Source organism: Opisthocomus hoazin, chromosome 26 (assembly GCF_030867145.1).
Source record: "Opisthocomus hoazin isolate bOpiHoa1 chromosome 26, bOpiHoa1.hap1, whole genome shotgun sequence".
Taxonomy (NCBI): Eukaryota; Metazoa; Chordata; class Aves; order Opisthocomiformes; family Opisthocomidae; genus Opisthocomus; species Opisthocomus hoazin.
The window spans coordinates 6658023-6680789 of NC_134439.1; the positions used below are offsets into that span (position 1 = coordinate 6658023).

Consider the following 22767-nt stretch of genomic DNA (forward strand, 5'->3'; position numbering starts at 1 on the left):
CGCTTTCCGGAAGGCCAGCGAGCTGTAAAACGTTTCTGTGTCTGGCAGTGAAACCCTTGGTTCAGGTGCTCCTGGGCAAGGGAGGATCCCCAGGGCCACGGGCAGGACAGCCCAGCCGGCCCCGAGCCGGCGTCGCTGCGGAGCTGCTGCATCGCCCTGGCTCCCGCTCAGGTCTGTCTGCTCCCCCCGTCATCACCCGCTGGGTCGGGACTGATTCTGTCCCCATCAAGGGACAGCGGCTGGCGCTGGACGCCGCTCTCACCTGGACACACAGGACTTCATGGCCATCTCCACCTTTCTCCAGCTCAGCACCTCGCGTGTCACTGTCACCGCCGCAGATGTGCTCTCCAGCTCCGCTTCCACCCGCGGATTTGCCCTCGTTCACCTCCAAGTCGCAGCCGCGGTCAGCGGCTCACGCCCAGGGCTGAGCACCCCCGGGAAAAGCCCCTTCGGTGCCCTTGGGGTGAAGAGGGCAGAGCTGCTTTTGGGAAATACAAGCGGTTTGCAGTTAAAAAACCTCTGGAGAAAACGAGAAAAGCACTACCCCTGCAACCCCAGCCACGCAGAAGAGCAGCAGCCGACTCCTTCGCGGTTCTGTACCTCCGAGGCCAGGTTTCTTTCCACAGGACCCGCACAGGACCCCAGACGGTGTCCGAGAGGCGCAAGGTGCAGCCGTGCAAATTAAATCGGTTCAATTCCTGCCTAGAAACCCTCTCCAGCCTTCAGGGGAAGCCACGCGCGGTGCTCTACCCACCGCCAGACCCTCCAGTACGGCCTCAGAGTATTTTCAAAAAAGGCTACCAGTGCAGGAGCCACCTGTAATTATTTTTCACCATAATAATAAAAATAAAACTTCACTTGGCAGAACTCAGACTTGCTGCGCCAGGAACAGGCCACGATCCGTAAATCTACACCTGGTCCCTCCCACCACACGTCTTGGGCATCGCCACCGCCAAGGCTTTCGGGAGCTCCGGCCAGGAGCGCAGCGGGCGCCGCAACCCGGCCTTCGCTCAGCGACGAGGGAAGCGGCAGCGAGCGCGCCCGTGACCGGCCCGGCAGCTGAAGACAGGAGACGGGTATTTTTTGAAAAAAAAATTCTTTTATTGGAACTCATCTGAACATCAGATATACCTGGTGTTGGTTAGCAAGAACCGTTTGTACATTTGATATTGATGGTGCCAAAAACCCAAACAGTGACTGACTGGATGAGATGGAAATTTAAAAATAAAATAAAATGTCAGAGAGGTTAAAATGTGAACAGAAAGCAGAAAAATCAGCCAGTCTAAGATTCAGTGGGAAGGCAAAATATTTCCTGATAAAACAGAACCCTTTTACAAAATATAAATTTTGTAAGAAAAACGTGGCGAGGGAGAGAGAAAGAGAGAGACGGGAAAGGGAAAAATGAAGATTAGCAGGACAGAGACGCAGAAGCTTACACTGCCCAAATGGCAGTAAAACCTAGCTAGTGACCTCACCACGGACTGAAACATGCCGGAACACACCGTGCTCCACCCCCGGGCCTCGGAACAGCGAGGAGGACGCTCCCCAGCCAGCGCCGCGCTAGGTTATCCCAGAAGGGCCAAGCTGTCTCGCATCGGACGCTGGAAAAAACAAAAATTCCAGCAGCGCTACGGCAGCGGAGGCGCGGGGCGACAGCCCGAGCGGCGGCGGGCGCGGTTCGGCTCCCGCAGCCAGGCGAGGACTCGGGGAACGCCTGCTCGCCTCTTCTTCCTGCCGCTGCGGGCGGGCGGGAGGGATCAAACATTTAAAATCTAGTCTATTTTAAAACAATAGCATGCAATACAGGCCTCCGGGGGAAACCTGCGCTGTTCCCTTTATCAGAAACTGGCCTAGCGGCCGCGGCCGGCCCCGGGCTCTCGGCTGCGCAGGGCAGCTCTGGGCGAGCGCAGCGCAGCGACAATTCTGAAGCAGGTTCCTCGGGCGCGAAAGCCTTCAGGAAAATCATTGTGGAGCTGCTTCCGAGGGGATCTGAGGCTTTTTAAGATTTAAAAATAAACCAGCAGTCTGTACATTTTGGGGTTGGTTTTTGTTTGGTTGGGTACAAATGGAATCGGCTCGGCTGCTTCTAGAGCCTCCGGAAGTCTCGGATTTCAGAGCGGAGGGAGAGACGAAGGAAACTTCTCTTGGGCACCTACTGGTAACAAAGCTTTGTCCCTGCTTAGCTCTCTGCCATCCCTCAGGAAGTGGAAAGCACATGTTTAGGTAGTGTAAGCCTTTTTCCTTTTATTTAGAATACCCTCTTTGTGTTTAAACAATGTTCCCCCCCCAAGATACAAAGTTCGGCCAGTAAAGATTACATGGAAACTGGAACACGCATCGTATGGAATACAAGATGCACTGGGTGAGGAAGTTTAAAAACTTTCCGAGCGAAAAGTAGAACAAAGAAGAAAAAAAAAAAAAAAAAAAGTCTCCTAACAGTTTTCCCAAAGGTTTCACTCTCCTGTCACACACACTCTCCAAAGGACAGCTAGCAAATCCAACTCTGCAAGAGAAAACAGAGCCACGTCAGTCGAGCGGAGGGAAAAGCGGGCTCGAGGAGACAACGCGCGCCGTGGCCGGGGAGGAGCGATGGGGCCGGCGCGGCTGCGTCCCCCGGCTCCTGCCGCCACTCACCTATGTTAGCTTCTTGGCTTTGTTGTAGAGCGAATCCACTACTTTGCTCATGTTCTGAATAGTCTCGAGGGCGGCTTCGTAAGTCTTGTCTACGGGGGGTTCGTCGAAGATGATGAGGACTCCCTCGCCTTGGTCGAGGATGCCTGCGGACACAAAGCTGCGGTTACCGGCGCGACGCTCGCCGGCGCCTTCCCGGCAGCAGAGTTGGGGACCTGCCCAGCACGCGGCCGCTCGGCTGCGTGGCCTCTGGCAGGGGCTCGTGTGCTGCGCCGGACCGGCTGACGGGATTTTGTCTGGACCGCGGCAGCTTACCTAGAAAAAAAATCAACGTCCCGGAGAGGGGCCCGAAAAGACACCCCGGAGATGCTTACGCCTGCACGCTCCCTAGCAGCTACCCTGCTCGGCGAGGCCCCTGCGCCCAGCAGGACGGCTCAGCACAACACCCGAGCAAGCGCAAAACCAGCACCATTTTCTAATTAAACCGTTTGCAGGTGCCAGATGGGCACTGCAGCTGGGTGCTGTGATTTTGGAGCTATCCTTGAACCAATGTGCTTCTTCCAGCCATCCACCTGGCTCAGCCAGACCAAGAGGGCTTTCTAAATCAACACCAGGGACAACGCAAAGAAGAACAGAGCTGTCACCTTGAGGGTTTGCCAGAGGAGCAGCCTCCTGCGGTCCCAGACAAACCCAAACCAACCGACTGCGCTGTGCGGGTGCCCCCCACCAACGCACAGAACGCTCTCAACACAGCTCATCCGCGAAAGGGGACCACAGACTCCAGTAAGCTCCAAGGCAGAGGCGGCCATCGCTGCTGGACAGCCCGCCAGCGGACCTCACAACTGTCCTCGGCAGCAGCCGCAGCAAGGAAGGACTGAGCAGCAGCTTCTGATTTGCAAGAAATTAAGCCTCGAGCTTAATGAAGGCAGACGGAGCAGCAGGAGCAGCCTTTGCGACATGAGAGGAACAAATGACCCCGCCGCGCGCTCCTCGTCCCGCAGCCGTCCGTGGCCGAGCAGAGCGCTCCCGGGAGGACGCTCAGGGATGAAGAGGAGCCTGCCCACAGCCCGCTCAGACACGACCCGGCCTCGGGCGGCAAGGCAGGCAAGGACGCAGAGACTCACCATGAAACTTCTTGTCCAGGATCATCTGTGACAGTTTCCTTTCTACCTCAGCCTGAAATTGAAGCAGAAAAATTAAAAGTCTGCCAGAAATATATAAAGAAATGCCAACTTTACTACTCCCCACTCAACGGCCCTGGCGGGATCTAAGCTCTGCTTAAAAGCAGCTATTTTATCACCGAGCACGACGTCAGGGCAGCGCTCTCCTCGCACGCTGCTCCGCCACTGCCGCGTGCTTGAGATGACGCAGGAAATCAAGCAGTAGATTTAACGACGAGCACCGCGACGCCTTGTCCCCGCTCCCCAGCAGACAGCGTACCTGTCACTGCACGCAGGCGCTGCTCGCTAGGGGACGGGGAGCACTCCAGCCTGGTTCAGCAAATACTGAGCCAAGCGCTGGCCAAGCTCTGTGCAGCCCCTCGGTGCTGAGCCCTGCCCAGCGCCAGGCAAGGCCCCGCAGGAGTCGGCCCCTCTCCTGCTCTTTGGGCAGAGGGCACGGAGCTGCAGCCAGGCAACAACTGCAGCCCAGCTTTTACTCAAACTATTCAGTGTGGGTCGAACACCAAAGGCTAGCCTAGGAAAAGGCTGCACAGACGGACACGGAGGACAGATGATGGAATGACCGTGAAGGTAGAGCTCAGGACAGTTCCAAAGCTCTGGCCTTCATGGCAGTATAGTCTCCTTCTCTGGAGATATTCAGACCCCACCTGGACGCGGTGCTGTGCAGCCTGCTCTGGGTGACCCTGCTTGGGCAGGGGGTTGGGCTGGGTGACCCACAGAGGGCCCTGACAACCCCTGCCATGCTGGGATTCTGTGATAGGACATAGCCACTACAGTGGATTCTCCTAAAACTGGCTGGGATGATCTTTAAAGCAGTTATTGCGATAGTCAATGTGACACATGCAACCCTAATGAAACTTCAATCAAAGCAATTAGCTGGATTCTGCATCTTAACGGTCTGAGCAAGATTCCTCTGGGCACGCTCACGGGGATTAAATGCAGGTCAACGGGGAAGACGGAGCTGCTGGTGACATGAGCTGTTCTTACAGCAGGGGAAAATCTGTCTCCAACAAAAAGCCAGCGCTAACCCAGGGAGCGTGACCCAGGTGAAGGAAGGCGACGTTACAGCCAAGTCTCCGCGCAGAGGAAGCCAGTCCGACGGCTCCTGGAAACCGTCCGCGTCAAACGGAATTCCCAAGAGCGACATTTGCCTGTGAACGCGGTGGAGCTGACCTGTCAGGTTTAATTGCCCACATTTATTTCCCACTGGCAAATGCCATTTGACCTCAGTTCCTTGGCCCTCTTAAGACGTGCCACTGATTTCTAATGTTCTTACCTTTGAGAGCTTGATGAGGCTGGATATGTGTTCAATCTACAAGAGAGACCAGCAGAGTTAAGTAAATCCTTAGCTGTACTTCTGACGCACAACGCGAAGGCGTGGGGCTGTTCCAAAGGGCAGCTCCAGGGCCTGTAAACGCTCTGGCCTAAAAATCTCCAAGCGGCTTTCTCCACCTTGCAGCTTCACGTCGCTCACATTTCATATCCGATTCTAACTGAAGATGGACTAGACACCTCAAGCCATTTCACTCTCAAACATGAAATGACGTTTGCTCTCTAAGATTACCGCAGCTTTCCCACCGCCTGTCAGAGCCCTGAAAAGCCACACACTGTTACCTTCAGCGTTAAAAGCACGCCCACCTCTCAGCGTGCGTAAGCGAAGCAGGTGGAAAGGGCAAGGACTCTGGAACGTGGTTTTCCAAAGCTCCCTTCAGCCCCCTCCTTGGTTTTCAGCTGAACGTGACGAACCCCGAGCTCTGGAAGCGCGGAGCCGCTCTGAGTAAGCAGCGCTCTGTGTGGGAACCAGTCCCTCGCCCACCAGCAGCAGGGGCCAGAGGTACCAGCGCGCCGGGGTGCTTGCTGGCAACACCTACCTGTACTCTGGAGAAGGGTTCGATGACTCTGATCAGATTCTGTTCCAATAAGTTATCATAGAGCTTCGCCAAGTGAGTGTTTATGATGGGGTCGTCCCTGAGCTCCACCTTGTAGTCTGTCAGAGCCTGTGGGAACAAATAAATCAGGCAGCAACACGTCTCCTGCCCTCACAGCCCTCCGAGTATCGAACAGTCTTCCCTCCCTGCCCAGCAAAGCAGGAGCGGTTAATCCAATCCGGTAACGTAGCTGAAAGGCCCGGAGGTCAGGACCGCCTAGCAGCCTTTCAAGCACCTTTCATCTTTACGCTGCTGGAGCTCAGCAAGCCAGAATCTCTGGTTCACACTCAGCAGACAGCACGACAGGATTGTCTCCCGACATGGGAATCCACTCTGCCTCTGTGGTATTCTGACTGAAGCCAGGAAAAATTTCAGGGAGATACACACTGCAGTGAACAGCACCAAGAGCACAGGAAACTGCCCCAGAGTTCACTCTCCCAAAAAAGTGGAAAAAAACCTAGTTTCAAGCAAGCTATTACTCCCCATGCTGCGAAAACCAAACGGCTTCATTAGTGTGGGGTATTGGCTTGACGCACTGCTGCTTTCTATCAACGTTTTTCTCGTTTCCCGCTGTGGGATGTAACAGCTCCTACAACTTTCCAAACCCGCCATTTCTGAATGTTGTGTCCAGCCAGGTCCCGTTTCCCGTCTCCTGACTCACCTTCTCAAAATCTGCCAGCGACCGGTTCTTACTGGCCTGTGCCACACATTTTAGTGCTTCTGTCTGCGGAGAAAGAACACGACAGTAAGGTATCCTCACGGATTCTCCTCTCCGTGCTGCTACGCCAGCTGCGCCGTACGCTGACAACACGCTTCAGCAGCACAACGGGAAGGCTCCTTTTGCTCCAAAGCCGCGCCAGCGTCACCTCCACGCGGGCAGAGCCGGCGCGGCTGCTAACACGGAGGACGCGCGGAGCAGCTGCAGGACACGGCACCAAACCAGCTCCGCAGAAACAGAGCAATCGCGTTCTCCAAGCTGGAGAACATCAGCTGCAGCTCCTATCAGGTTGCAGGCCGGGAGCACGTCTGATCAGACTTGGAAGGACAGTGCACATTTCGGCACTTGCTTAACGATCGTGGCCATTTTCAGCCCTTAAAGCTGAGTTTCTTCCCTTCCGCATGCCACGCTCCTCCGCCACGCAACGGGAGCACAGCAGAAGTCCTGCGGATACCCCGTCACGGACAGCATCAGCAGAGGTTTCTTCTCTACCCCACAGCTGCTGAAACCAAGCAAAGACTCCGCCACAACCAAACTACCGCGTTTGCACCACAGAACAGTGCCACCAGCAGAAGGACAGCTTCCAAGCGGTGAGAGACACGAGACGAGCGGGACAGCCCGGCACCTGCGGTGCACGAGGCCCAGGTTCCTGCTACCAGCCCTCCCAGCGAGCTGTCCCCAGGGCTGCCCGCTTTCTGTCCCCTCCAGTTTCCACAGCAGCTGCAGAACCTGCGACCGCTGCCGTCCCAGGAGGACGGCGCAGGAACAGCTGAGGTTTCCTCCATGGTAGGCTGCCCTCGTGCTCTGGAAAGGAGCCTCCAACCCAGCTGCCACTCGGGGAAGGGGATGAAGCAGGACCAGGGCTGCCCTTCGGGATCCAGCACGGATAACACAGGGATACCCGTGCTTCAGACTCCTTTCCACGCAGCTATGCCCGCTGACCTCCTCTAATGAGCTTCCCCAGCTCTCAGAGGCAGGTGAGTATTAGCTCCTGCGTCAGAGTAAATAGCCAGCTGACCAAAGCCACCGCGGGCATCAGTGTGTAAGCCCAGCTCAGACCCCGGCACGCTTGGCTTTTGGCCCTGTACTTGGTATATAAGCTTCCCTGGATTCCATACGGGGGTGGCATTCACAGGCTGGCAAGTTAACCTGTCAGAATAAACAGCTGACTTCACAGCTCCCCAGCTGCCTGGCTTCCACCTTACAGTCATCTAGGTCTCAAGCTGCTCAGCCACACTGCTGTGAATGGATTTCCAGGACTTGCCACACCACCAGTAAAAACAATGAAAAACTTGGATTTAAATACATCAGATCCATGGCTGCAGAGCCGCCGGCGAGTGTGGAGACACGAGCACCTTACGGCGTTGGGCGGTTAGAAGTTCACAAAGAAAGCAGGGAGGAGAAAAACAGAGAAAATGAAGCAAGCAGGCCAGCTTCTCAGCTTGTGAAAAATCACAGTACTCCCTCTGAAGGCAACTCACTTAGGGTCACTACTTACAATCATTTAATCGGTTCTGGGTCTCGTTCAGGACACTCAGGAGCGAAGTACATTTTGGCATGAAAAGACCAAAGCATTTGACAAAAAGAATAACACAATATTCTCAGAGATAACAGGAGAACAGAAGGATGAAGTTTCCATACCTGTCTCCCTGCATACCGCAGAGCAAGCTTGCCGCTCACTAATGCCTGCACATCTTCTGGGCTAGAGAGGGGAGGGAAGAGAGCATTTATTCAGCAACTTGGTCAGCTTAATTCTGCGTGTCTCAAAAATTCCCAACTGATAGCAAATTACTACACTTCAAGTAACATTGGATCAGAAGCACTGATTAGCTCACAAACGAAGACAAACAGCAAGCTTCTCTGCTTGAGTTCTTTCCTTACAGTCTTACAAATGGAAAGCCTCTCGCATTTAAATGTAGGAAGCGTTCTTCGCAGAACCATTTGCCACGTACATGTTCAGCATGATTTTGCACAGCAACATGTATTTCAGCGCGGTGATGGCTTTTGGGTTGTCGATTGAATCGTATCCCTCAAACGCCTCGTAAAAATATGAATAGGCTGTTTTCCAGTCCTTCTCTTCTGCTGCGTGGATAATACCTGTTGAGAGAACACACAGGCAGGCATCAGAGTTAATTCTGAACGTGACCAGAAGAGGACAGAACAATTTGGTTGCCTGGTGCTTTATCTGGTACTTCAGTAAAGGGAATCCTTTCTTTCTGTGCCTCCCTTTCCCTTTATCTCTTATCAGAAGAACATCCATGCCCTCTCTTAAGAGGATGTGTTAAGAAAGACATGTTCGGGGCACATCAGGAAGTGCCTGCAAACGAGGCCAAGAGCAACGTTACAGTTACACTACAAGGTGTAACGCTGTAGGATGTAGGGAGGTTATGGACCCTCCACCACTGGAGGTTTTCAAAAACAGGCTGAAAAAACCTGTGTCGGGAAAAAAAGGTCATTGTAGCAGATCCTGCCTTGAGGCAGCTGGGCAGACTCGTGCGTATCTTCAGGTCCCACCTAGAGTCATTTTCCATGATTCACTCGGGGAAGAACAAGTATCAGTCAACTGATGCATCGTGACGAGTCCTCGATTCTCCCCGTCTCCCGCAGGGCTTTACCTGACTGCATGTCCAACGCCGCCTGCAGCTTCGGTGGACAGTAGATCGCGTTGGCTGTAGTCCGTGCAGAGGTTAAGGCTGCTCTTGCTTTTGGCAGATTGCTCAGGGCGTGGTAAGTCTTACTTTCTAACAGCTGCACCTCCACCAGCAGTGCCTTGTCGTCCATCTTTTTCAGTTCCCGAAGAAGCTGGGAGCCTAGCAGCGGGGAAGAACGAGAGCCTTTGTAACCTGCTCCGCACCCGCTATCAACAACTCCCCAAACCAAGTCTTCCCAGACGACACCCTTCTTCCCCCCCAGCAGTACTGGCTTTGAGGAAGGGAGGCTATGCTTACACAACCTGTTCTTCCAAGAAGAAACAAAGCAGAAGAAATAATAGTGGGTCAGCATCAGTCCACAGCTGGAGAAGAATGAATCAGTTCTGTGTTAGGGGTGGAAGGGGACAGTGAGAACACTTGGGGGTGTGGACAGCATTTCTCTGCCACCTCCCCAAGGGCAGCGGGCACTCAGCAGAAAGTCAAGGACGGGTTGTGCAGTTCAGGTTGTCACTCTGGTACCCCTTTCCCCAGACGACAGCGTGATTTACCACTCACATTCAGAGCTCCCAGCAAACCTGCAGCACTGCCCGTTCCTGCATCATTCCCCTAGGGTGAGACCTGAGGATTTTCAAGCAACTCCTAAGAATATGGGTCGAGGAAGGAATGTTTTAAGCACAAGACATCTACAGATCAAATTTAGGAGGTGGGAAAGGACAGCCTGAGAACTGCCTAAATAAACTGTCCCATTAAAGCCCTCTGAGGACAGAAAGAGCCAGCCTCAGAAGGAAACTTCATGCCTTCTGTCCTCCTGCTACGAACTAAAGAGCTAACTTCAGGCAAGCAGAGATAAGAACCTCATCTTCCTTGCTGTGCTTAGAAGCTGAAAATCACAACTGAAACAGCACAACTAGGTGGGAGAGATTAAACTCAGCAACATCCCGTGGAGACTCTGCTTGCACCTATTCCCCGCGGACACAACCACGTCGACGGCAGCCACGTCGAAATGCTAGCGCACAGCACTGGCACCTCGACAGAGCTTTCGGAGAGGCTGTCCTACAGGTACGTGCCTGCACAACTCCCTAAGCCGCACCACCATCATCCAGGTGACTAAGTTAATTAAGCACAGCTTTGGAGTGTGGACTCTGATCAGTTTAAACCCGAGTTCATTACACATCTGTATGCAAAGTAATTCTAACTTGATACCGAACTCCATGTATCAGAGCTCTTAGCATAACTTGATATTCTGATCCAAGTCACCCAGGTGACTCTGGACATGACACACGCTCTTGCCACCACACTGTTTAAGAAGTTACAGGTCCCTGGAGCGGCATCAGCACCGCCCAGGTGAGGCCTCCTGTCCGTGCCAGCGCAGTCAGCCCTCAGCCCCGCTCACACCCACGCGCGGAGCTGGCAGAGCAGTCGGTACAAACGCCCTTTAGCCAGCTTAAACCTCATCTTAGCTGACTGCAGTCACGTGCAAAATGAGCGTTTGTAAAGCACCGACGGGAGCTGGGACCTGCTTTGCTCTGCTTTGTAGCAGAGCAGGAGAGTTCACACGGTTCATTACCATATCTCAGGTGGTGCAGAAGCAGATTCTTAAAGCCTTTACACTGCTTCACAAGAACTGGTCTAATTACACCCTCCGAGGTTTGCCATTCCCTGGCATCACTACTGCTTTTACCGAGGCTGTGTCTGAGCAGACTGACCAAAGCTGGTCTCTCCCTTCAGCCTCCCTGACCCCTGCAGCACACCACAGCATGTTCCAGCAGGAGCCAAACCTGACGGCCCTCACCTGGCTACAGCTCCTCTCTGCATCCAATTTATTTGCAATGAAGAACCGGTGAGAACGAAGAGATCTCTCAAAACTTTTATCACCGAGCTATAGCAAAAGGTGGCAGAACTGGTGCAGCACTGAGAAATTAATGCCCAAGTCCTACAGAACTTCTGCAGGATCACGTGCCCCGTCAGCCTCCAGACTCCTTTCCAGCACAGAGCTGCTACCACCACCTAGTGGGAGACTCACCTAGCTGCAGCGCTTCCTGGTACCGCTTGGTATCGAAGTACAGCGAGACCAGCCTGGCCTGGAGAGGAGAAAAGGAACCGCTGTGAGGAAAGCCAGACAAAGGTAGTACAGATTCATTCTGTAAAATGGAACTTTATATTCTCAGCCGCACAGACCTGACTAAACTAGCTGGTGTTCACTACGTTACACGGTCCAGTTCTGCACGGTCCACCGTTTGGCAGACTGGCTGGTCTAAACACAACCGGTAAAACCCTGTCCATTCAACAGGAGTCGCTCACTTTCGTGTCATCGCTATCGCCTCCCATCACACAAACAAAGATCTGGACAACACACTGCAAGTTCCCTACTTCTACAGGCATTAAATCCGATAAAGGGAAGACGTTGTCGCACAGGTTTGGGACCCGCAATGTAACATACCTCCAGAGCCTGGCGTAGGAAAGTCCTCTTCTCTGATTTGGCCCATTCAATACACTCTAAACACAGATCAACCTTAAAGGGAGCAGAAAGAAATTTGTAAAGCCTCCTGCTGCCCCTCTTTAAAACAGCAGTATGGTTCAACCATTGCCTACAAAGCAACCAAAACACAACAAAGCCTGAGTCTTCACAGTGGAGGTCAAGGAAGTCGGTCATTCCCGTCTGAACAGAAGCATTGCTGAACATCGAATTAGCTTCCCTTTAAGATAAGCCTGGAGATCAGCCTTCACCCTTCGTGCCTACTAACGTCTCTGAACGACACCTTTAATATTAATTAACACCTCATCGATGAGAACTGCAGCCCGGCAGCGGGAGGTTAAGGCACTTCTCTCCCGCCGGACCCCGGTAACCACACACGGCACTCCTCAGCCTCAGCCCGCATCCTGCTGACGCCAGAGCTTAACCTCACAGAAACCTTGCACAAAACGATACAGAACAGCTTTAGTTTGTGCTACATATTTTCATATTCTATTTACCAGACTAACTTCCTACACTCTGTCACAACGTTCACAGTATTACAGTAGCTATAACACTCCTTGCCAGAGAAAGTAACATTCAGAAGGCAAACTGGTTTAAGCTTTAGCCGCCATAAAAAAAAAAAAACACCCAACAGACCACCTTCTTTGATTGCTTTTCTAACGCATTTGGCTTCCAGTAACTTTTTCTGACCACCAGGGACAATCCTCCCTTACTGGAATATGAAAATGAAGATTTGGCTTCCAAAGTTCCACCAGTAAAAATTACTGCTGAAATCCTAAGAGCATTTCTCAAACAGCTGTGTTTTTGTTTGAAATAAAAACATCTGGGTACATGAGAACTGATTCTGCCTTAGGGCAAGGGATGGACTAAAAGACTTTAAGGTCCCTTCCAGTGTGTTTTGCATCATTTCATTTGGCCATAGAGAAAAATGTAGTCTTAATTGCTCTAGAAAGAAAGAAAAACCAAGTGCACGTGTTTTAGGGCCTAAATATGTCAGACCATGTGTGTCCTTTACAAGCAGAAAGGAACAGAGGTGCCAGGCTCTGCTATTTACACCGAGTTAGGTGCCAGCAGCCAGTCAGTGAGTGCCACTGGATGTCATCTATCGCTTCAAAGCGGAGTAAAGGAACCCAATGGCTTCTCATATTTTTAAGACTGCTGAAATTCCCTTGCTCAATAAAGCAGTCATGTTCCACCCCAATTAGCAGAGGGTTTCGATTTAGTACTGCCCAATAATATACAGTACATCATCCTGCGGTGCTAGGCTCAGGAATCCCAGAATCCCAGCATGGCAGGGGTTGGCAGGGACCTCTGTGGGTCACCCAGCCCAGCCCCCTGCCCAAGCAGGGTCACCCAGAGCAGGCTGCACAGCACCGCGGCCAGGCGGGGCTGGAATATCTCCAGAGAAGGAGACTCCACAGCCTCCCTGGGCAGCCTGGGCCAGGGCTCCGGCACCCTCAGAGGGAAGAAGTTCTTCCTCGGGTTCAGCTGGAACTTCCTTTGCTTCAGTTTGTGCCCGTTGCCCCTTGTCCTGTCGCTGGGCACCACTGGAAAGAGTCTGGCCCCGTCCTCCTGACACCCACCCTGCAGATATTTAGAGGCATTTCTAAGGTCCCCTCGCAGCCTTCTCTTCTCCAGGCTGAACAAGCCCAGCTCCCTCAGCCTCTCCTCGTAGGAGAGATGCTCCAGTCCCCTCATCATCCTCATAGCCCTCACTGGACTCTCTCCATGAGATGATCAAATGCCTTTTCCCAAAGTCTCTGGATCGCAGCTCTTTCTGGAGCAGCTCTGTAGCTGTACCACACTGCAGGACTTGTCAGCTCCTCATCACTGCTTATTAAATGGGGACATTTTATGACAAGCCATTATGAAGTCGCAATTTATAGTACAGTGATAGCTGGAACATTAGGAGCTGGAGAAATCTCCGATTTCATTGCTTTACTGGACTCCTGGGAGTTTTCTTTACATACGTGACACCGAGGAAGCAAACGTTCCTCTGAACATTCCTGAGGTGCTGGAAGCACTCAGGATTACTCCATCAAGAACCTCATGGGTTAGGTGTTATAATTCCTCAAGGTTTGTTTTTGGCTTCTGAATATGTCTGCAAGCAAATGTTTTGGCCGTATTTCCATCGCTGTTACTCCAAGTTCTTCCCCCGCCATAAAACGCCACCTTTTGGGATCGCACCCAAATATTGTCATTTACACAGAGTTACCTTTAGAAAAACCTGAAGCCACTCCTCTTCTCCTGACCCCTTCAGGGGTTCCCTTCTCACCCGCACATCCCACCCCGCTTCCCTCCATCTCTTCTGTTAAAGAAGAGGGGCAAAAGATTCCGGCCGTCACCGTTTACGGTAACTTGACACGCAAGCCACAACTGAACAGCAAACGAAGAACATTTGCTGGGATACCTGAACTAAAGGGTGATACCTCTGTGCTAATTTGGCTAACGAGAACGCCACCGGCCTCTCAACACGGCAGCAGCTCTTCTAGGCCGTGAAGGGTCCGTGGCTGTGTGCAGTGTTGTGTGGGCTCTGTCCTTTGCCTGTTGCTCAGACCCTCCCTGCCTCCCTTGCCATCCAGCTGCTCCGGTGTCCAGCACAACCCGTACCACTGCGGGTCAGCGCCGCTTGTCAGTGGCTGCTCATCATTTACAGGTTGCTCCTGTCCTTCATACCCATACCCAAATAACCAATAAGTCACCTGGACAACAACAAAAAAAAAAGAGAGAGAGAAAAAGAAGAAAACCATCTGCATTCTATGGAGCAAACCCCAACTGTGGGCTGCCTCAGCTGCATGGGTTTTCTGGTGGAGAAGTTCACCCACTGGAAGCAGTTTACACTTGGTAGCTGCAAGATTTTTTTCCACTCCCACTGCAGGAGTAACTCCCATGCCTCAGAAGCCCTCCGTAGAGTCAGACGCCCACCGCACTGTGTCCCCATGCTGTGCACCTTCACGGCTCCCGGTGAAGGACGCTCAGCAACACTCACCACCTAACCCCCCCAAGCCCTGAACAGACCTTGAATGAACGCTCCCTCCTCTCGCTCTGTGCCGTCACACGCTCACCCGCACCACAAAGCCCTGCTAATGCTGCGCACCTAACAGCGAGCAACACAGATCAAAGGAAAACGCCCAGGGTGAGAGTTACTCCTAACCCGCAGCAGGACGAGGCTTGCAGAAAAACATGGTTATGAGTAAATTACCTAATTTTTTATTAATAGAATATATCCAAATGCATTAAATGAATGTCTCCTGACATGAATAATTCTTCAGCGTGAAGCAAAGTAGGTCAGATAATGGCGTTCCAGGCTTTTGAGGAATGCACTAGCGCTGAAATTTCAATCTCACCTCCTGTCCTGTCGCTGCCTCCATATCAAGGAACAGATCGAGCAGAGATCGGACTAAGCGGGCTGCCTTGGCTTTGCTGATGGAGTTCAAGAAGGGTCGAACATACTTCAGAAGTCCTCCCAGCTCTGTATACAGAAAAACCAAACCATGAAATACAACCACACGGCCAAGAGTCGCACCGCGGCTGGAGTACCCGACACGCCTCTACACTGCAGTATTTATTGCACCAAACATTTTATAAGCAGTCTCTCAACATCATTTACAGGAAAAGAGCGATAAACGTCACCTGAAGGAATGCCTTGCAGTAAACAGGGGGACTGGCAAAGGTGGCTGCTGGGCTCCAGTCTCACCCGCAGAGCGTACGTTTCCCCTTACTTCGGTTTGCCCAGTTATAACACCATTTGTAACTACGCTTGCCTCAGGCACGCTTTAAAAATCTAAGCATCTGCTAAATGCTTTGAGATTTTTCTATAAAATGGGCAGGGTTTACAGTTTAAGCATGTTTTTATTAACTCACAGTTTGACATCTGCCATACCCAGCCACCCCCAGAAAGCCAGACACACCCTGCGCTTCACTGCTGAAAAAAAGGACATTTAACACTTCAACTACCCCCATTACCTAATTAGCTCTTACCTTACTTCACTAGATTTCTGTTTCTACTAGTCTCCTTACTGGTTTACAGCTGAAGCTAGTCTCAAGCTCACACAGAAAAGGTCTTTCTCTACGAGGAAATACACTACAAACACCATTCCTACAGAGCGCAGGGACGCGCCAGTCCATGTCAGCGCAGCCGGCGCTCGCGGGAGCAGCGGGGAGTTGCGTGCTGGCATCGCACCGCGCAAGCTGGCAGTCTTCTCCCGCGATACACGACGCGCGGCCGTCGGGCCAGGCTGCGGCGGTGCCTGTGTACAGCGGGGGGAGATGCCACCTCCAGCAGACCAGCACCGCGCCAGCGCGGGGCTCCGGGCTGACTCGCACAGTGCTGGGGTCGTAGGGGAAATCACAGCTTGTCTGCCCCAGAAACCGATCGCACCCAAACATCAGCCAGATTTCCTACTACCACGTTTACAAGATTTGAGAGTAAAAACAAAAAAAACCCGAAACAAAATCTGTAATGAGCATTTCAGAAATCTTCAATACCAAACTGGTATCGGAATCAAAAACAAAAATAAGAGACTAATCTAATTTTCTTTCCGTTAATATACGGAGGAACATCAGCAGAATCGCAGTTTGGGAGGATTCCAATAAAAACAGTTGTAAACAAGGCTTCTTTCACATTTCGTTTAGCAGCAATGCAAACGGACTGTGGTTTCTTACACCGTTACGAAGTGGAACTCGCGGTGACGTACAGACATTTTCATACACCCGAAAGCGCAGCTTCAGAACAAACGACACTCACCTCGAGAGCGCCCTGAACGCTCAGATTCGTTGCACCAGTGCAACCCATCGTGACTCTTTCTACAACGAACCACTTTGACTTTGTACAGGGAGTAAAAGCAGACACTATGACTGCCATGCCCAACGTTTCATAGCTGTTTTAGTTTCTCTCTGTCTGAGAATGCATGGGCAGGTTTTGCTAGAGGTAAAGTACAGCTACTGTAGTACCTAAGACTGAGCCCCGCTGACTGACAGCTTCACTCAGCACTCAGCTTTCACTCCGTAAGGAGCACTTTACCTACTGCCCCGCAGCAGACACGGCTTCCCCCATACCACCTTCACCCTGAGGACCTCTCAGTCTGCAACACCACTCATGGATGCAAATCCCAACGATTTTAATCAAAGGCAAACACTTTGGTTTTGCAGACAGTAAGCAAACTACCACGGCAGCAGCAGACAGCTGCTCCCAACACCTCAGCTTTGCACAGAGCTGCTCTCCAGCATCCCTCCTCCCGACACGAGCTGGGCAAGGTGGGCCCCAGACCACCCCGTCGGCTCGGAAGAGAAGCAGCACTAAGGCTGGAGATGCCCAGAAGCTGGTTCTTGGGCTCCTCCCTGTGCAACTAACACAAGCACTTGAGAACACCACGCTCAACACAGAGAACAAGCCTGCTTCTCACCAGGTCACAGCACTGTACCCTTAGCTTTGAGCTCTGTAACTAAGAATTTGCCGGTTTTTCCGTCTGCCTTATCGAGGCAGCGAGACTCTCCAAGATCCATCAACTCTCAACTGCTACAAGGTACCGCTCCTCTTCCCGCGCACCGCTGCTCTACGCCAGCTTCTCCGGCCCAGCGGGATCACGGGTTTAGTGCACGACAGACTCTTCCACACAGGAGAGGAACTTTAGCAGATAAAAGGAGAAATTCACATAAAATATAATGCAGTACTTTTCTTTCCATGGACTTGCCCAACAGTTGCCTGAGACCTCAGTAGAAAGCAGATTCGAACTGAACAGCTAGAACATCTCTGCGCATTTTGCAAACTACACATCTCAACATGCAAGCTCAAAGTTCCCATAGAAATTTCTCTTTCCTACCAACGTAACTGTCAACTATTTTTAGGATTTTTTTTTTTTTTAAGTAAATGCAATGCTTGGTAAAGGGGTGTGACTGACAGCTCTGGAGAAGTGATGAGCAGCAGCTCTGGAAAATGAAGTCTGCTGCTCCTCCTCAGAGACAGTGCTTCCATAAGCCAAGGTGCCATGCACCTGAATTCCTGACCCCAGTTATTCCAATCCTACAGTTTTACGCAACACTATAAAAGTATAGAACTGTCCTAAAAAAAGAAGTCATTAATCTACCAGTTCAACCCTTAACTTCTATGAAGCAGATAAAGAGGGTCATTTGCATTATCGTTATTTTTATAAACAAAGGCCATAGCTCACTAGAGGTTAGTCCTGTAAAAACTACAGATCCATTTCACGCTCTCAGCCAGTCATCAGCACAGCAGCCGTAGCTTTCAAACCCCACCAAGCTGCAGCTGATTTCTTCCCTTGGCTGCAGCACACGGAGCCTTTCAACTCAGTGGAAGCCGTCGCTTGAAAGTAGCCAACGAGCCACCACAACACCTCGAACCCGTCAAAGAAGTTCCACTAGCTAAAACTAAAATGGTGGAGCAAAAGCTACAATGATGAGATCTACTTCTTCTGGGCCAGAAACTGCAGAGTCTCAGCAATCCCCTCGTCAGGTTAAGCAGCAGCAGATTCGCTCCCCTGTGTGTCTGCCTGGTGCCAGCACCTTTGGGAATGGCTGTACCTGGTGAAGATGCTGCTGACCCTGACTGCTTGTCGCTCCTACTAGGCTCCTTCGCCCTAGAAAGCAGACAGAAAGGGAAGGTGACAGCGTCTTTCCACAGGACTAGCACATCTCCAAGCTGCGAGATCCCATTTCTTTGTCCCCCAGCTTCACCACACGTCTCCAGAAAGCACAACCTGGTGGTCTCACCGCCATCTACACACACACAACTGGCTTCTTAATGTCGCCAAATTCTTCTTCTTCTCTCCAGAATACAGTCGCTCTGCAGTTTAGTGTTCCCTTTAATACATTTCAAATACATTTCACATTGGGTCCTTCATAAACCTGGTTTTGATGAGTTAACACTGTCATTTTTAATTACTTAGCCTTCCCCTTCAAAAAAAAAATTCTATTAGCCAGCCGCCCTCTGAGAATACACTGAAGTTCTTTATACTCAGGTAAGACCAAAGTCTTAGAACTTTACTCAAAACTCAAAGCTGAAACTCAGAACTACTCCCAAGCTCTGCCATCACACGCCAGACAACTCCTCTCTCAGGCTTATGCCCACCAGCAGCACAGCCATGCAGGTACCTGGAGAGACTCTTCTGACCGTTTCCCCCTTGTCCGCCCAAACACACACACCTTCCCTGGCGCAGGACCAAAGCTGCCTTTAGTTCTCTCTCCAGAAGCAAACACCAGCGTGCAAAGGGCACCCTCACAGCACAGATGCCTATACCTGAGTTCACTGACTTGAGGCCCTTTAACGTTCAGTTAGAGAAACAGGCACTTGTACGGCACGCTTCGCTTGTTCTGCTCCGAATTCCTACCGTAGGAAGAGATGAGTTGTGTGCTGGAAGGGCTTATTTTTCTCCACTGACTATAAAAGTCCACATTAGGCAACGAGACATGGATGCCTGTAGTGAGGTGAATGAACAGCACCTTTGCTTCCAGCCCTGCTCTAAGCACAGCTGATCTGCTTCGCCACAAGCTCTGTTCAGCTGCGAATCACAGTGGGATCGGTGTCCAGACCACTCAGACACACGTAGACACGGACAGATCAGCTAAACGGCCAAGCCAAAACAGACATTTGCAAAGACTGGACAGTAGGGCACCAAGCGTGTGTTTCAGAATAAATATAAAACCGTGATCTTGAGCAGCCGCTCTCCGAGACCTCAGACGGCTTTCCACGAACTCCTCCTAACCCCCTGGTGCCCCAGTTCAATGACAGTTCGATCAAACCTTCTGCTGGCCTGTTCTCCCCAGACAGTTTCAGACTGATAAAGCACGCATGCTTCACTTCACATTCTGAATTATTGCTGTGCACTGTTAGAAAACATCGGGGCTACACCATAGCCAACACTCTTTGTACGGACGCGGTGTATCTGCTCCTAAAAGGCTCGAGGTGAAAGGCGCTCAGAAAAGGCAAGGAAGCAAAAGAAACAAAACTGAGCTGCTGAGTGCACAATAAGAAACACGCTGCCTCGAGCTTTCCAGGAAACTGCAGACGTGAACGGATTCAACTCAGAAATCACTGAATGGAGAACTTCACTCGGCTGCTGTGCTTTCACACAGCCACAACAGCAGGACTGTCCGGCCTTGCTCTCGCGAGGAGCCGGGCGAGGGTTCCCTGTTGTAATGTTTCAGCAGATAAATCGATTAATTGAGAAGGAAGCTGCTGCTGAGAAAGGACTTTTTGGGACAAACTTTCCAGTTTGAAACAAGGCTCTGAGATCATTAAAAACAAAACAAGAGAAACTTCTCATCTCAGACACGACAACTTCACAAAACTTTCGTCACTTGTACTGAAACGGCCGCACGTCAAAGGGTCACACCCCAAACCGTCCAACGCACCAGCAACCTTTGGGAACACTGGGCCAAGTAACACGAGATTAATATGTTATGTCATTTATCTAGTTATTTAGTTTGTGTCCTGTCTCTGAGAGAACATTTCCCGCCAAAACCTGCTTTTACTCCTACAGCATGAAGTGCGGAGGCTAGACTCATTCGAGTGTACCTTACCCGAGCCCTCAGTTACTTGTTTCAGGCTCACCTTCTGCCTGCCCGGTCTTGGCCAAAAGCGACCCCAGCTCCAGGATGCTCTGCTCTTTGACTTGCACCGCTTCTTCATCATTTTCCTGGACATCGCGTTTCACTGGAAAAGAGTGGAAAAGTTACCTTTAATACTATTTCAGTTACAAGATAATCATTACTAGTCAGCTCCTGGAAAGGCACCAAGAAAAAGTAACTGTTACAACAGGCAACAGCCAATTCAGCCCGGCCTGCAAGATCTGGAAAGCAGAGTATGTGGGAAGTTGAAAGCACAGAATCCCAGCATGGCAGGGGTTGGCAGGGCCCTCTGTGGGTCACCCAGCCCAACCCCCTGCCCAAGCAGGGTCACCCAGAGCAGGCTGCACAGCACCGCGGCCAGGCGGGGCTGGAATATCTCCAGAGAAGGAGACTCCACAGCCTCCCTGGGCAGCCTGGGCCAGGGCTCCGTCACCCTCAGAGGGAAAAAGTTCTTCCTCGGGTTCAGCTGGAGCTTCCTCTGCTTCAGTTTGTGCCCGTTGCCCCTTGTCCTGTTGCTGGGCACCACTGAACAGAGTCTGGCCCCGTCCTCCTGACACCCACCCTGCAGATATTTATAAGCATTTATTAGGTCCCCTCTCAGCCTTCTCTTCTCCAGGCTAAACAAGCCCAGCTCCCTCAGCCTCTCCTCGTAGGAGAGATGCTCCAGTCCCCTCACCATCCTCGCAGCCCTCCGCTGGACTCTCTCCAGTAACTCCTCATCTTTCTTGAACTGGGGAGCCCAGCACTGGACACAGCACTGCAGATGGGGCCTCACTGGGGCAGAGCAGAGGGGGAGAACCCCCCTGTGTAGTTTATAAAGAATGCTTCATCTACACTTCACGAAGGCTTTAACCCAGCTGATAGATACAACCGCACGCCACAACTGGAATATAATTTAAGTTTTGAAGTAGTCTCCTTAAGCTTGTCCAGCTGCCCAGGTTTTATTTAAAAAAACACCACTACCCCTCAACAGACCCTCGCCCACTGAAGCCACAAAACCAAATGAAAGAAATTTAACGGGATTTCTGGGATTGAGGTTTCCGACATTGCCGCTTTGCGTACAAAGTCGCGATCCCACAGTCAAAACGCAGCACAAGAACAGCGTCGGCTCGGTGAGCTGGGTACGTCTGCCCTCCTCGCTCAGGAGCAGACCTGGTGTTAGAGCTGCTGCAGGAGCCAGCGCCCCTTCCCACCCTGAACCCCGACAACCCCATCGTCACCGTGTGCCAACGCCAGTAACTCCCGCTCCGAAGTACGCAGCAGGGCCGAACGACACACAGCAGCACCGCACTTACGCTTACACATCAATTCCATATACGTTCTCCACCAAGCAATACACTTTCTTCCCTGCTACCGTGCAAATATCCATCTCCACCATCCCCAGCGCAGGTGAGTTCGCCCAACTTTTACACAAACAAAGCCAAAACCCCTCTGCAGAGCCGGCAGCGGAACTGAACTCCTCCACGCTCCCCCTGCGCGCAGACCGCAGCTTTCAGCCCCGTCGTTCGATGCGTGCGGTGTCAAACGCAAAGTAACTCTGCTCACAGGCGGCAGCGCTCCCCGGACGGCTCCGGCTTGCCCCAGCCGGCACCACGGGCTGCTCCTGCCGACCGGGCGGGAGCTGTAGGCGTGCTGACAGGCTTCAGAGCACCAACCACTAATTAACCAGAGAGACACCGAGAGCGGCGAGCAACTGCTACAGGCCACAGAGCAATTCCAGCGTCCGGGTCGGGTACGGAGGCGAGGGAACGCTTGGTCAGCGGGGTGACAGCAAGTCACGGCGTCTTTTCAGAAACCACCCCGGGTGGTGAGCGTTGAGGATTACGGTTTTACAGAGCGGTTCCCGAGGCACCCCCTCTGCCCACCCTCTACGCCCCGACCTCCAAACAGAGACGGGCACCCACGCTGCGCCCGCCAACCCCTCCGTGGGGCCGGCCCGACGCCAGCGCGCCCGTCTCGGCGGCAGCAGCAGCGCCCGCAGCCCCGGCCACGGCCCGCCCGAAGCCGGCTCCAACTTCCCGCGCAGCTCCGAGCCGGTGCCTTCAGCGGCGGGCGGGCTTCAGCGCCGGGAGGGGGAAAACCACCGCCGGCAGAGCCGCCTCCCGGCCGGCCGCGGCACAGAGCCGGGACGGGAGGGCTCGGAGGGGACCGGAGGGCTCCCGCCCGCCGCAGGCCGCTGCCCGGGCCCCGAGCGGGGAGGAGCAGCCGGCCCCAGCCGCGGGGCCCCGCCGCCCGCTCCTCCCCGGCAGCTCCGCGGAGTCGGCGGCGGCACGGCCCCGGGGCGGGCGGAGGAGCCGCGGCGGCGGAGCGGGGCCGGGGGAGCGGGCCCAGGCCTCGCCGCCGTCCGGCTCGCACGGTGAGTCAGCAGCCGGCGGCGGGCGGGCGGGCGGGAGGCGGCGGCGGGCGGGCGGGGGGCGGGCGGCGGGGCGGGGGCGGGCGGCGGCGCCTCACCTATGGAGTGGAGGATGCCGATGGAGGCCTCGCGGTCGGTGGAGAGCAGGGACTGGGCGCGCTGGAACTCCAGCACCGCCGCCGCCGCCATCTTACCGCTCCCTCGCTCCCTGCTCACCGCCAGCCCGGAAGCGGCGGACGGGGC

The 22767-nt window shown here is 52.9% G+C and overlaps 1 protein-coding gene across 1 annotated transcript; it reads right to left on the reverse strand.

Annotated features, from left to right (window-relative positions):
* Positions 1-1079: 1079 nt before the first annotated feature.
* On the reverse strand, positions 1080-22767 carry PSMD11 (proteasome 26S subunit, non-ATPase 11). The gene is made up of 14 exons (XM_075443904.1): positions 22623-22767; positions 20155-20256; positions 14933-15057; positions 11550-11621; positions 11133-11190; positions 9074-9268; positions 8411-8555; positions 8100-8160; positions 6402-6464; positions 5684-5809; positions 5089-5124; positions 3756-3807; positions 2635-2777; positions 1080-2503 (listed from the first exon to the last, which is right to left on the reverse strand). Exons 1-13 carry the CDS (start codon positions 22711-22713, stop codon positions 2635-2637), a joined length of 1269 nt encoding a protein of 422 aa, XP_075300019.1. The 5' UTR covers positions 22714-22767; the 3' UTR covers positions 1080-2503.

Excerpts from the sequence above, each read along its gene's own strand:
- PSMD11 (XM_075443904.1), bottom strand. The coding sequence starts at position 22,713 with ATGGCGGCGGCGGCGGTGCTGGAGTTCCAGCGCGCCCAGTCCCTGCTC. Across the intron at positions 9,269-11,132 it reads CCAGGAAGCGCTGCAGCTAG|GCTCCCAGCTTCTTCGGGAA; the intron begins GTGAGTCTCCCA and ends CCCCGCTGCTAG. Across the intron at positions 6,465-8,099 it reads TGCGGTATGCAGGGAGACAG|ACAGAAGCACTAAAATGTGT; the intron begins GTATGGAAACTT and ends CTTTCTCCGCAG.